This window comes from Mastigoproctus giganteus, chromosome 7 (genome assembly GCF_048544385.1).
Source record: "Mastigoproctus giganteus isolate SK-2022 chromosome 7, ASM4854438v1, whole genome shotgun sequence".
In the NCBI taxonomy this organism is placed as follows: Eukaryota; Metazoa; Arthropoda; class Arachnida; order Uropygi; family Thelyphonidae; genus Mastigoproctus; species Mastigoproctus giganteus.
Window position 1 is genome coordinate 127,164,731 of NC_143581.1, and position 13,762 is coordinate 127,178,492.

At 37.1% G+C, this 13,762-nt stretch overlaps 1 protein-coding gene across 1 annotated transcript in view; it reads right to left on the reverse strand.

Moving 5' to 3' along the window:
- Positions 1 to 13,762, reverse strand: part of retm (real-time) — a 310,490-nt gene that overhangs the window by 51,339 nt on the left and 245,389 nt on the right. The window contains exon 11 of the mRNA XM_090377088.1: positions 9,332 to 9,475. Within this exon, the coding sequence (XP_090233214.1) occupies positions 9,332 to 9,475 (144 nt within the window). The remainder of the gene's footprint in view (positions 1 to 9,331; positions 9,476 to 13,762) is intronic.

A 13,762-nucleotide genomic window follows, 5' to 3' on the forward strand; every position in this document is an offset into this window, starting at 1 on the left:
AAAAACTTTTGAGCCTAAAGGCAAGTAAGGCTCCTGGGGTTGATGGCATATACCCTATAATCTGTAGCTGAGTAGTCAAGAGCGGGAGTGCAGTAGCACACACCCTTTGAGTAGACTTGGGGGTTCAAGCCCCCGACTGCTAAATACGGTCGATCTGCCAACCTCCACTGGACCAGCATGGCAGATTATGGTTTGTTTGAGGATTTATTAGATGCACTGGCATCTAAAGCCATAGTGCGCTAGCAGATTATGGTCTATTTCCCTCAACATGAATCACTGAGGAAGCTTTCATCCTGCATGATAGATTGATAATGGCTGCAGTTTACCTTTTACCCTATAATTTTAAAGGAGGTGGCAGTGAGTGCAATTGAACCATTGAGGCTAATTATGAGATTATCACTGGACTCAGGAAAGGTTCTGTTGGACGGGAAAAGTGTTAATGTATCGCCAGTACATAAAGATGATTCTAAGAGTGCAGGGGAAATTACCGACTGGTCAGTTGGACTTCAGCAGTAAAAGGGAAAATCATGGAGGCAATGAGCAAGGGTGGAAATTTAGGATCATTTAGATGGGAATGGAATTCTGAGGATATGCAGCATGGTTTTGTAAAGGAAAAAATCATGTTTAACAAATCTGGTTTAGCTATTTTGGCAGAGTCATTCATGAGTTGGATTTAGGGAATAATTTCGACATTGCTTATTTAGATTTCAGCAAAGCATTTGGCTCAGTCCCACATGAGTGGTTACTTTATAAGCTGAACAAGTTGGAATCACAGGGAAAATTCTTAGATGGATAGCAGGTTGGCTTCAGGGCATGAGGCAGAGGGTTGTGATTAATGGTTATTCCTCAGATTGGTTTAAGTAAGAAGTGGGGTTCCCCAGGGATCATTTTGGAACTACTGTTATTTTTGATTTTCTAAAATTGCATCGATGAAGGGATAGAGGGTGTGATGTCTAAATTTGGAGATGATGTAAAGATTGGTAGAGTAGTTAATGATCATCGACAAGCAGAGCTTCTTCAAAGTGACCTAGACAGATTTTGGGGATGGTCAGAAAAGAGGCAGCTTTGCTTTAATCCAGCACAGTGCAAGGTCTTACACCTGGGGAACAGCAACCTCAAAATAACTTATACACTTGGTGAAGTTGAACTAAAGCCATTAGTTCAAGAAAGCAAGTTGGGAGTTATGATACGGTCAGACATGAAGTTCTCCGAGCACTGTAGACAGGTTGCAAGGAAGGCTCATGACGTCCATGGTGATTTATCGAACATTTGCTAGTAGAGGTAAGGACATCATAATCCCATTACACAAGGTTACTGTTAGACCACACTTGGAACACTGTGTTCAAGTATGGAGAGTGCACCTAAAAAAGGACATCAAGCTTCCTGAAAGGGTCCAAAGATGGGTAACTCGCCTGGTGAGATCATCAAAATGGGATCCATATGACAAAAGACTTCGAATATCTGGGTTAGTATTAGCAAAGGCACATGATGCAAGAAAGCAAGCTTATATAGCATCAGCCAAAAAAAAGAAAAACCCCTTATTTCATCCATCTCCTGGATAAACATAGCCAGTGTTGAATATGTTTATCTTCAACAATTTCTCCTCCACTTAAGTCCAGAATATGATCAAGTTCCTAGTACTTTCACTAATTTGCTAGTATAGATAACAATCAGCTAACTGACACTATCCCATGTACATTGCAGTCCCATTTGTTTCAGTCATTTAAGGATAGACTAAAATATAGAATCACACATTCGCACATGCTCACCCATTCCATCTGTACATAGAGGCTCTCATCTTGTGATACATTCTGAGATCATTCTTCCATAATTTTCAATCAACTTGTCAACTATTTCATTGTAATTATAACTCTCAGTATTACCAAGCAAGCCATTCTCTACATCCTGGCATTTCATTTAGCATCAGTCCTTTTGTCTTTCAGTTTTTATGAAAACAACATTACGTTAACTTGAGGACAAATGAATATGCCACCTTCACTTTTGCATAGGACAATTTTGGAAACAAACTGCATATGCTTGAAGGCATTACCTTGAGGATCCAATGGTTTGTTTGATCAATTTCAGCTTGTTCTGGAGAAAGTGTGGTGGAAGCATGATGTTCTTTCTTGGAAATTAGAGACTGTTTACTATACTGCATGTACCATGCTGCACCTCAATTCTAGGAGACCATTCTCTTCCCCTGTACTGCTGTCCCAGAGGCAAAGAAAGCAAGGTAAATTAGTGACACCACCTTGTATAAGGAACCCCAACATATAAATTTAAGCCACTCAGCCATCCCACTTACCCTGGTCATACTTGATCTTTTCTAAAACATGCTTTACATTTCTTGGTCTTCTTAACACCTACAGTATGCAACATGTATATTCTCTTTGAAAAGCTACATGGCTTTCAAACTTTTACTTGAACTGTTCATGAAAAGATAATCACTCTTCTGGATTGTGACTAATGTCAATTTTTCCATGAAGATAAATCAAATCAAAACAGTGTCAAAAAGTGCAAGTTGCACACTGCACATTCCTTATGTAGAAATCTTGCAGGCAGAACACAGTGGAATGATTCTTTTAAATGACATATCAAGAGCTCACTAGATTCAGTTAGAACCAAATTCAGTGTACTAAGTCATCTGATTCTTAGTGATTAGGGATCCTCCTAGTGATTAGGGATCCTCCTAGTGATTAGGGAAATGTGGTGCATTACTTGATCAGGCTTTTGAAGTGTAATCCCTATTACCCTGTTTGCCATATACATCATCCAATTCTGAAAATTCTTTGCTGTGCAGTGGATTGAGAATTGGCAGGTCTTTGGTGTGTGGTACCAGAGAAATAGAGGATGGTATTTTGGCAGCTTTTTAAGTTGTAGACTTTTTAAACTTTGATATATTCATCATACAAATGCAATGGTCACCATGATGGTTTAATTGCATTTGTAGAAGGATCTGGTAATAACTTATACTTTTGTTTGGTAGCCACAGAAAACTGCAAAACATACTTTTATACAAAAACTACAGGCTCATATCAATGTTGCAAAAACATAAAACCTTCAACTGCTACCAAAATATTGACATTGCTGAATTAAATATATAGAGATAAACAGATTTTTTTTTTTTGTTCCATAGTGTTATTTTCCATTCTTTAAATGCATCAGGGACTTCCATGAAGTGCTTCAATTTAAAAAAATTCACAGCTCCCACTATCATTTGGAAAAGCCGTTACATCTTCAGAAGCATGTATTCTCATTATCGAATATCTTCAGCAGTTTTTATGGAAACTTGCTTACAGTAGTTAACTGTTCAAAGGTAAGGTGTGCTTAAAATTAATTATATCTCTCTATACGTTAAAAAAGTTTTCCTCCTAATAATATTTATTCGAGCCAATGGGAGAAGAGGGCAAGGCAATTAACTACAAATGCAATTAATTATTGACAACTGCCTCCATAATGTTCACTAACCTTGTGCACGTGCTTCCCTGTCTAACATTTGATGTTCCACTGTAACATTTTTTGTATATTAATTAATATTGTATACAGTATTTGTAAATACTGAAGTTTAGTATTTTGTAACTATTTTAAATATTTGTATACTCTGTAAATATTTCAGTGAAATATTTTAGTCCTGTTCTTTTGGATGCAACAATATTCCTCATTCATTATGGAACTAAAAGCAAAAGGCCTTTTATTAAGTGACCTATGTAAACGCAGGAAATAATTACATACGTCATTTCCTGATTAGATGTCAATCACAGTGACATAGGGTAGCACCGGGATTCTCCCCCAACTCCGTGTTTTTACTCTGTGTAGAATAGAATACAATACTCTGCACCATAAGGCCAGGGTGTGCATTTTGTGAAGTATTAGTGTGGGTTGTGTTGTTCCTCTGGCCCCTTAGCCTCGGGGGTTGTGGAGAGCCACTAACAACCCCAGTTTCCATCACTGCCACAGGGAGGTGGACCAGGACACACTAGGAGAGAAGAAAGTTCTGGTGGGGTGAACCCTGGGGTTGCGAAGGCATCCAAGGAGAGCCCCCCCAAAAAAAGAAAAAATATATATATTGGAAAGGAGATAATGGGAAGATAGGAAGAGAGTGGAATAAAAGGGGTAGACAACAGGGAAAGGGGACAGTGTTGAGGAACTCACCCGATTTAAAAAGGAGCCCTAATACAGGATGCCCATCCTGGTCCAGAGGGTGGGAGTTGAAATTAGGTGGTGGGGTGAGCCACCAGGGTTCACACAGGGGAAAGGGGATTGGGGGGAAGGAGACTCAACCACCCCAGGTGGTAGGAATAAAAGAAAATAGGGAAAGAGATTCCTATGGTGGAGCATACTTTTTTGCAGCTCTGTCCCACACTGGCGTGGGGGTTACCCTAATGGCCAGTGTCAGCATCCCACACCATGCCAGCTAAGAAAAGTTACAGCATGGTGTCAGCTTGGGAGGCCCTGAGGGCCTACATAGACATTAGTCTGTCCAGTAAAGAGGTTAAGATAGAACATGCAATTAATAATAACTTTCATTCACTCAACATTGATGCAATTTTACTTTTTATAGTTTTTTCTTACACTTTTTATTTTCTTTTATACATTAGATTAGATATCAATCAGTGCGTTTCGACAAGTGTGTCTTTTACTAGAATTGACGTTAAATATACCTCTACATATTATGTAGAAAAGCGTGTGCGAGTTGGCGAACAGGAGCGAAGCCCCCTAGTAATCATAAAAACCCACAAAAATTCAAGATTATATTCTGCTCTAGCAAAATATTAGTAATTGTGTCACATAGATACTCTTTTAGCAGCAATGGCACAGAAATCCCAAGTGATTATTGTACAATAATTGAAAACATCACCATTGTCCATGATGATGTTTTCTATTTCTTTTCTTGGGTATGACTTTCAGACCTGTCAGATTTGTATATTTGTTAAGTTGCCAAGGCTTATCTCAGATGCATCATTCCAGATGATCCCTCAGATTCTCAACGGAATTTATGTCTGGTGATTTTATAAGCAATAACAGCATTATTTTCCCCATTGCTGGCTTCTCTCTCTCTCTCTCTCTTACCACAGCTACTGACTGCAGACTCTAGAGAGACCATCTGCATTCATGCACAAGTATTAGCCAATAATGATTCTCCCACTGTATGAGCATTTATGACCATCCTTTTTGTGAGGTAGAAACATACAGTAGAGCGTCAGTTATCTGGAATAATTAATGTCAGACCTCTTCCAGATAGCCAAATTTTCTGGATTATTCTGGATAAGGTAAGATTAAATAAATTCTGTTATAATGAATTAAGGTAAAAGAAAACGACTTTAAATATTGTGAAAAAAATGAATTTATTTAATTAAAAAATAATAATAATAACTAATACATAAAAATTCGTACATGTATGTATATTCGGATAGGTATTTTACTGCAAATTTTATGTAGAAAAAAATTTAAAGTAATTCTTTAAAATAATGTTCGATCGTTTTTTGTTATTTTTATTTTCTACTAAATCTCAAATTCCTTAACAATATCACTTTGATTATATCGCATTCTTCCAGTTTTTCTGCTCACTTTAGTGCTGTTTCTCTTCGTTGACATTTTACTGTATTAAAAAAAAAAAAAAAAAGAGAGAGAAAAATAATAAATTGCACAGTTTTCGGTTGATATTATTCTTACCGAATCTGGAGCTGAACTAAACATAATATTAACAAAATATAAACAAAATATGGGATAGAAAACTGGGTTCACTGAAGCAAATGACTAAACTCTATTACTCATGGTTTGCTAATCCAACATTTCACCAGATATATACGAAGTAAAAAAACATATAGAAATACTCTCATAACATAAAAACCATTTGTCTCAAATACTAAAATTAATAATAAAAGAAACTGTCAAAACATTGCAGCTCTTCCTTACATTCTAGTTCTTGTAGATCTGCTGTACCACGTGAACTAAAATGTCAAGGGCTCTTTCATTTACCTACACTGGGAGACATGCAAATATCAACAGTGGATTCTTTAATAAATTGGTAGGGCAGTGCTGTTAATAATGGGATTTTTTGTTATTTGGTTTTTAGGAGCATTAGCAACTAAGGCCATATTGCTCCTGGAATATGCGTAGGTCATTCCCTGACCTTTCCACATCCTCCGTATTTGGTGGTGATGGGCTCGAACCCCAGTCTAATCAAAGGGAGGAGGTGTTATGCTGTTAATTAAGAAAAACAAAATCAAAAGAAGTGCATCCAGTTGATATAGATGAACAGTGCACTGTTGAGTCAGTTTGGTGTGACATAAGCACTGCGAAAGAAAAATAAGAGGAGGAGTGTGTTATAGGACTAACGACTTGAATGTGTACAATGAACAATTGTACAGAGAAATAGAGTGGGCTAGTAAATCGGAATGTCTTATAACGTGGGTTTTAACTTCCCAGATATTGGCTGGAACTTATGGGTTGGTCACTCACACAATAGTCAGACTTTTGTGGATTTATTGGATGATTGTTTTCTGCAGCAGCATGTTCAAGAGGCACCCAGAGAAAGTAATACTCTTGATCTCGTTATCAGCAGTGATCATTCGTGTATTAAGAATTTGCAGATAAAGGAACTACTAAGTGGCAGTGATCACAATGTACTGATGTGGAATTTACTTAAAGATTTAATTACCATCCGGGGTAAAGGAAAGGGTTTTTGCTTCCATAAAAGTGAGTACAGTGGTCTCCAACAGTTTTTAAATTCTGTACAGTGGGATCAACTGATGATGTTACCAACAGTAAATTCTAAGTGGGAAGCATTCAAGGAAGCTACTAAAAGTTTTATACCTATTAAGAAATACTGTTCAGGGTTTAGGCCTAAATGGTTATCTAATGAACTAATGAGACTCGTAACAGAGAAGAAAAATGCATGGGATGCATATAAATTATCAAGCAACTCAGAAGCCTATGGCAGATATAAGCTAGTCTGTAATCAGGTCACAAAAGAGGTTAGGCAGGCGAAGGCAGATTACGAGAAATCCTTAGCAAAAGATGCTAAGAAAAACAGCAAGGATTTCTTTACTTATATAAACTCTAAAAGGAAGGGGATGAATCTGATTGGTCCACTTGACATCGATGGTTCGACTGTTGATGATCCTGCTCAGATAGCAAACAAACTGAATGAGTATTTTGCATCTACATTCAAACATGAGGAATTATTAAGGTTTGAAAATGGCAGAAGATTATCAAATTGTAGCAGGATACTTAATGATTTTGTAATAACCGAGAGCAAAGTGGAGGAGAAATTGTTGAAGTTAAACATAAGAAAAGCACCTGGGGTGGATGGGATCTATCCAGTTATATTAAAGGAGACGGCAAAGCAACTAAGAAAACCCTTAGCCATAATTATGAGAGCATCACTGGACTCAGGGGAGGTTCCCACAGACTGGAGATGTGCAAATGTATCCCCAATTCACAAAGGTGGATCGAAGGGTGACACGAGTAATTACAGACCAGTTAGTTTAACTTCTGTTCGGGGTAAAATAATGGAATCACTGGTTAAAGATGCATTGCAGGATCATCTAGACAAGACTGCAGCAATAATTCAGACACAGCATGGGTTTGTTAAGGAAAAGTCTTGTCTGACAAATTTGATAGGATATTATGATGTGGTTACAAAGGAACTGGATGCAAAAAATAATTTTTATATCATATATTTGGATTTCAGGAAAGCTTTTGACGCTGTTGCGCATGGAAGACTATTGTACAAATTGGAGCAGTATGGTATTAAGGGTAAGTTGCTACAATGGATAAAAGGATGGTTAAGTGGGAGAAGACAGAGGGTGGTAATCAATGGGTGCTGCTCTTCGTGGACTAATGTTATTAGTGGAGTCCCACAGGGTTCGGTGTTGGGTCCACTGTTGTTTTGTATATTTATCAATGATATTGATGAAGGTATATCGGGCTTAATGTGGAAATTTGCAGCTGATACAAAGGTTGGCAGGGTTGTTAATGACAGTAATGGCAGTGTGCTACTGCAACAGGAACTAGATAATTTGGGCAGATGGGCTAAGAAGTGGCAACTGAAGTTTAACCTTGACAAATGCAAAGTACTGCATACGGGTAGAAGTAACCCCAGAGAAATGTACCAACTGTGTGGTACTACACTTAAGGTGGTAGAAAATGAAAAAGACCTGGGAGTAATTGTGCAGTCAGATATGCAGTTTTCTGAGCAATGTAGACAGGCTGCCAGGGCAGGTCATGGGGTTTTGTCGATGATATATAGGAATTTTGCTAGCAGGGAGAAGGAGGTGTTGTCCCTCTGTATAAGGCAATGCTCAGGCCACACCTTGAGTACTGCGTACAGGTCTGGAGGCCTCATTTTAGGAAGGATGTAGATTTACTTGAGCATTTACAGAGAATGGCAACAAGATTAGTGAGGGGAATGAGGGGATCCTCTTACCAAGAGAGGCTTAAGTTCTGCAAATTGCAGTGGATGGAGACTAGGCACCTGCGCGGTGATCTGATTGAGGTGTATAAGGCCTTGAACGGGTTGAGCACGCTGAATTCTGATGGGATCCTTCCATTTGTTCAGATTACGAACCTAAGGGGGCATAAATTCAAATTAAGAAAGGACAGATGTAGAATAGATGTGCGGAAATTTGCTTTTAGCCAGCGGATGGTTAATTGCTGGAACAAACTTCCATCTGTCGTTGTGGAAGTTGATAGGTTGAATAAATTTAAGGAGGAACTAGACATGCATTTGGAGGGAATGGTCTGATTTTTTTTTTTTTTTTGGCTGATGCTGCATAAGCTCATACACTTGCTTTCTTGCATCACATACCTCTACTACTACTATTACTAGAAGCGTGTGCTACGCACTGCTGCTCCTTCCCACCTGGCTACAGAGATGCCCAATAATGGGATAGCAAGCTATTTAATAAAATAACATAATGCAAAAATATTATTTATTTCATTGAACTTATCAGAGAAATATAAGTTTTAAACAAGACATTCCAAGTCTTCTTTCAGCATGGTAAATAATGGAGTAGTTCCGTCTTATGTCAATGGCAAATCAAAATAAAATCACCTGTCAGGGTTCCCTTGAGCCCTCATCCAAGTAAACTGGTTTCTCCTAAACTACAAACACAAAATCTGACAGAATCTGAACTTTCTTGAATAGCTGCCATTTTGAAACAAGATAGCAATCATCCAGATTATAAAGTTATTGGAGAGGCACCCACCCACACAATCATAGTGATCTCACAAATCCATTTTCCTTTTGGAAAGATTACTATACAAGACAAATGGAAAAAATTATCAGAAACTTTGTCTTTAAATTATAAAAGATCTGTTAACTTACTTCATGGACTTGTCCCTTTGCTAAACTAATAGAATGGTACATAGAATCGTCAAACAAATGATTCCCCTCAGCTCTTTCTCTTTCATATTCTTCTTCTGACATATAATAAGTTTTTGGAATTAAACCACCTTCTGGAATTGCAGCCTACAAAAGAGAAAAATTAATTGCCTTATTAACAATATCAAGGATGACTGAAGAACTGTGTGAGGTTGGGAGTTGGATACACAGTAATTTCTTGCTTGCACCAACCAAGCGAAAAGAACTTTATTACTAAGCAAGATACAGAGAGAGTACACACAATAACACACAAAATAGAACTAACACAAGGCACAGATATTCAAGAGGTAACATATATTAAATTTAGCAGAAATAAAGAATATAACATAGAAGCTTTGGAAACAGGCCTTTAGCTTCGGGTTGCATATCACACAATTTTCTAGTGATGACCGACAAACTGATTTAAATTAAATTTATTGAAATAAATAAATAAATAATACATACATAAAATACTAAAATAAAGGTAAAATAGAAAATAAAATAAAAGCGTTAAAATACAATAAGATAAAAGCGTTAAAATTCAATAAAAGAATTAAAACACACGGTAGCTTTCAAGACGAAGTGCCGCTTCATCAGCTTATTCGGTGAATGGTGTACTCCAGTATATATTGTTGGTTACAACAGCAAAAGTCAGCTGATCATGCATCACGAGTCTGGTGTCGGTAGAACAGAATTACGTACATGTGATAATCGCCAGCGCTCATCGCACTGCAAAACAGTACATTCCATAATGGGGTACAAGTGCACTGCCCTAGTGCGATTCATGGTACTATTATTGCTAGCTATGTGCAGTGCCTCAAGCCATGAGTGTTGGCGGTAATCACGTGAATAGTTGACGATTTCAATATCCCATTGGAGATGAAGGTTGTGCTGTTCAACCCAATAATGCTCTGCGATTGCAGAGCATTCAAAATTAGTGATTCGAAGAGCCACCTCATGTTCAGAAACCCAATCTTTCAATCTTCTGCCAGACTCACCTACATAACACCTCACCCCCCCCCCCAACAATCTGTACACATAATGTGGTATATGGAACCACTCTGTAGGAGAAGAGGAACAGGTGTTTTCACCTTAGAAATAATAGACTAATTTCCTCCACAGAAGTTGCACACATTGTATATGATGGAGACACAAAATCCTAAGATGTTCCGATATGCCTGGTTAATAGGGGATGTAGGCAGTAGAAAAAAATTCATTGAAGTGAGAAGGATTAGATTGTGTAACAAATTTGTGAGCCTGGACCTCGTCAACTATTCACGTGATTACCGCCAGCACTCATGGCTTGAGGCATTGCACATAGCTAGCAGTAATAGTACCATGAATCATACTGGGGGAGTGCACTTGCACCCCATTATAGAATGTACTGTTTTGCAGTACAATGAGTGCTGGCAATCATCCCATGTATGTAATTCTGTTCTACCGACACCATACTCGTAATGCATGATCATGCTCAGCTGACTTTTGCTACTGTAACCAACAATAATATACTGGAGTATACCATTCACCGACTAAGCTGACGAAGCGGCACTTCATCTCAAGAGCTACTGTGTATTTTAACGCTTTTATCTTATTGTATTTTAATGCTTTTATCTTATTGTATTTTAATGCTTTTATTTTATTCTATATTTTATCTCTTAGTATTTTATGTATATATTATTTATTTATTTAAATAAATTTATTTTAACTCAGTTTGTCAGTCATCGCTAAAAAATTGTGTGATAACATAGAAGCATTCGGCTACTCTACGTAGCCTTTGTCAACTAATTGAGCACTGGATAGAGGTGTTTTTTATGTGTGGCTGACTTCGATTTAGGTTTTTATGGTGCAAAGGCAACTTAGACGATGATATGCCAAGTCCACATGTATGGCTGACCTTCAAGTATGTAAGTACGCGAGATCACGGAGGAGGGGAGGGTGGTTTATGGGTATGTGCAAACGGTGACGAGAGAGGTCGAGGAAGAAGGCAGAGTTGGGTGAACTTACCTCAACCTTCTCCTGGAGGAGGGGAGGGTGGTTTATGGGTATGTGCAAACGTTGACGAGGGAGAGGAAGAGAGAGGTCGAGAAGGTTGAGGCAGGTGAACCTACCTGAACCTTCTCTCCCCCCCCGACCTCTCTCTTCTTCTCCCTCGTCACTGTTTGCTCTGCAGTGACCTCACTTTCTTACGCACTTGAAGGTCAGCCACACACATAAAAACCACCACTTTCCAGTGCTCAATTAGTTGACAAAGGCTACATACAGAAGCCGACAGCTTCTATGTTATGTTCTTTATTTGTGCTAAATTTAATAAATGTTCTCTCTTGAATATCTGTGCCTTGTGTCAGTTCCATTTTATGTTATTGTGTGTACTCTCTCTCTCTCGCCTAGTAATAAAGTTCTTTTCACTTGGTCGGTGCAAGCAAGAAATTACTATGTAATAACACAGATTATGGAAATAAAAAGCTCAGATATAAAATACTATGATTTATTCACATTAGTTGGTCGTGTTTATTTCGGAAGGCTGTATGAAATGAAAAATGGGGTGTGGTAAAAAAAAATTCAAGCCACTTTTTTACCCTGAAATTTATTATATATATATATATATATATATATTTTTTTTTTATCTTTGTATTTTGAAATTCAGCATTGTAGCAAATTGTGGCTTTGTTGCAATGTTTTCGCTTATTCACCTAGACATGATAATGCACGAATCTCCCATTTACTGCAGTCAATCTGAATTGTTTGCTTATTGTATGGGCTTAAGGGCAGCATGATAATAATAAGCCTAATCTCGATTGAAAAGTAATCTACAGTTTTGTAAAAGGTTTGTGACTAAAACTTAAAGATCATCATATCTATTTGTGGTACATAAATATTTTGCTTACATCTGGTTTATCAGTTAATAGTCAGGGGTACTCGTGGTATATATATATATTTTTTTTTATCTTTGTATTTTGAAATTCAGCATTGTAGCAAATTGTGGCTTTGTTGCAATGTTTTCGCTTATTCACCTAGACATGATAATGCACGAATCTCCCATTTACTGCAGTCAATCTGAATTGTTTGCTTATTGTATGGGCTTAAGGGCAGCATGATAATAATAAGCCTAATCTCGATTGAAAAGTAATCTACAGTTTTGTAAAAGGGTTTGTGACTAAAACTTAAAGATCATCATATCTATTTGTGGTACATAAATATTTTGCTTACATCTGGTTTATCAGTTAATAGTCAGGGGTACTCGTGGTATATATATATATATTTTTTTTTTTATCTTTGTATTTTGAAATTCAGCATTGTAGCAAATTGTGGCTTTGTTGCAATGTTTTCGCTTATTCACCTAGACATGATAATGCACGAATCTCCCATTTACTGCAGTCAATCTGAATTGTTTGCTTATTGTATGGGCTTAAGGGCAGCATGATAATAATAAGCCTAATCTCGATTGAAAAGTAATCTACAGTTTTGTAAAAGGTTTGTGACTAAAACTTAAAGATCATCATATCTATTTGTGGTACATAAATATTTTGCTTACATCTGGTTTATCAGTTAATAGTCAGGGGTACTCGTGGTGAAAAATGAGCCAGAGATAAACTGTTGATCATTTTGGTGGATTGGCAGCTTGAAGTGGATGCTGATTAATTAGGTGGGTGTTACCTATTCATACACTAACTAGTATAACTTCTTGTCTATTAACTCTGATGCTAGATGTCCATGATTTAAGATTTTATTTACATGGAATAATTCCTGGCCTGGTTTACCTAGATTTGCTGCCATGTTTCTGCTTTATAACAAACTTGTAATCTGAGACATATTGAAAGAAGGATCAATAATGTTTTTTGCTAGTTTTGGAAGCTAAATCTGCACGCTCATTTCCCAGAATTATTATTATATTTTTTTTATGAAAACCCCAAACACGAAAGGTATTAGAATCTATAGCACTTAGTACTGTGTGTGTGGGTTGAAGGTTGAGAAGATGAAAGAAGATACTTATTGACATTAGACTTTAATTTCTGTAGACTCTTATGTTAATTTTAGCATAGACTTTTAGTACCATTATTTCATCATTAAATTTTTTGTTATAGCTTAATGTTTTTACAGAACTCACCTCTTAATCCATATGGTTAAAGATGTAAAATTCAAGTAAGATGAGATGAATTAAGAATTGTAGTTAAAGTTAAAAAATTGCCATAAGGAAAAAAGAAGTGCACGACTCTTTCGTGGGTTGTCATACATGAATAAATGGTGATGTAGGCTAAAAACTAAGTCTTGAAAAAATACTTTTGAAAACATCATCGCTTGGTTATTTGCGAAAAGAAGAAATTGTGGACTTTTTTATATTTTTTTAGTGAACTCAACTCCCAGAATGCATTGTTGAATCACATGTAGGAAATTTTA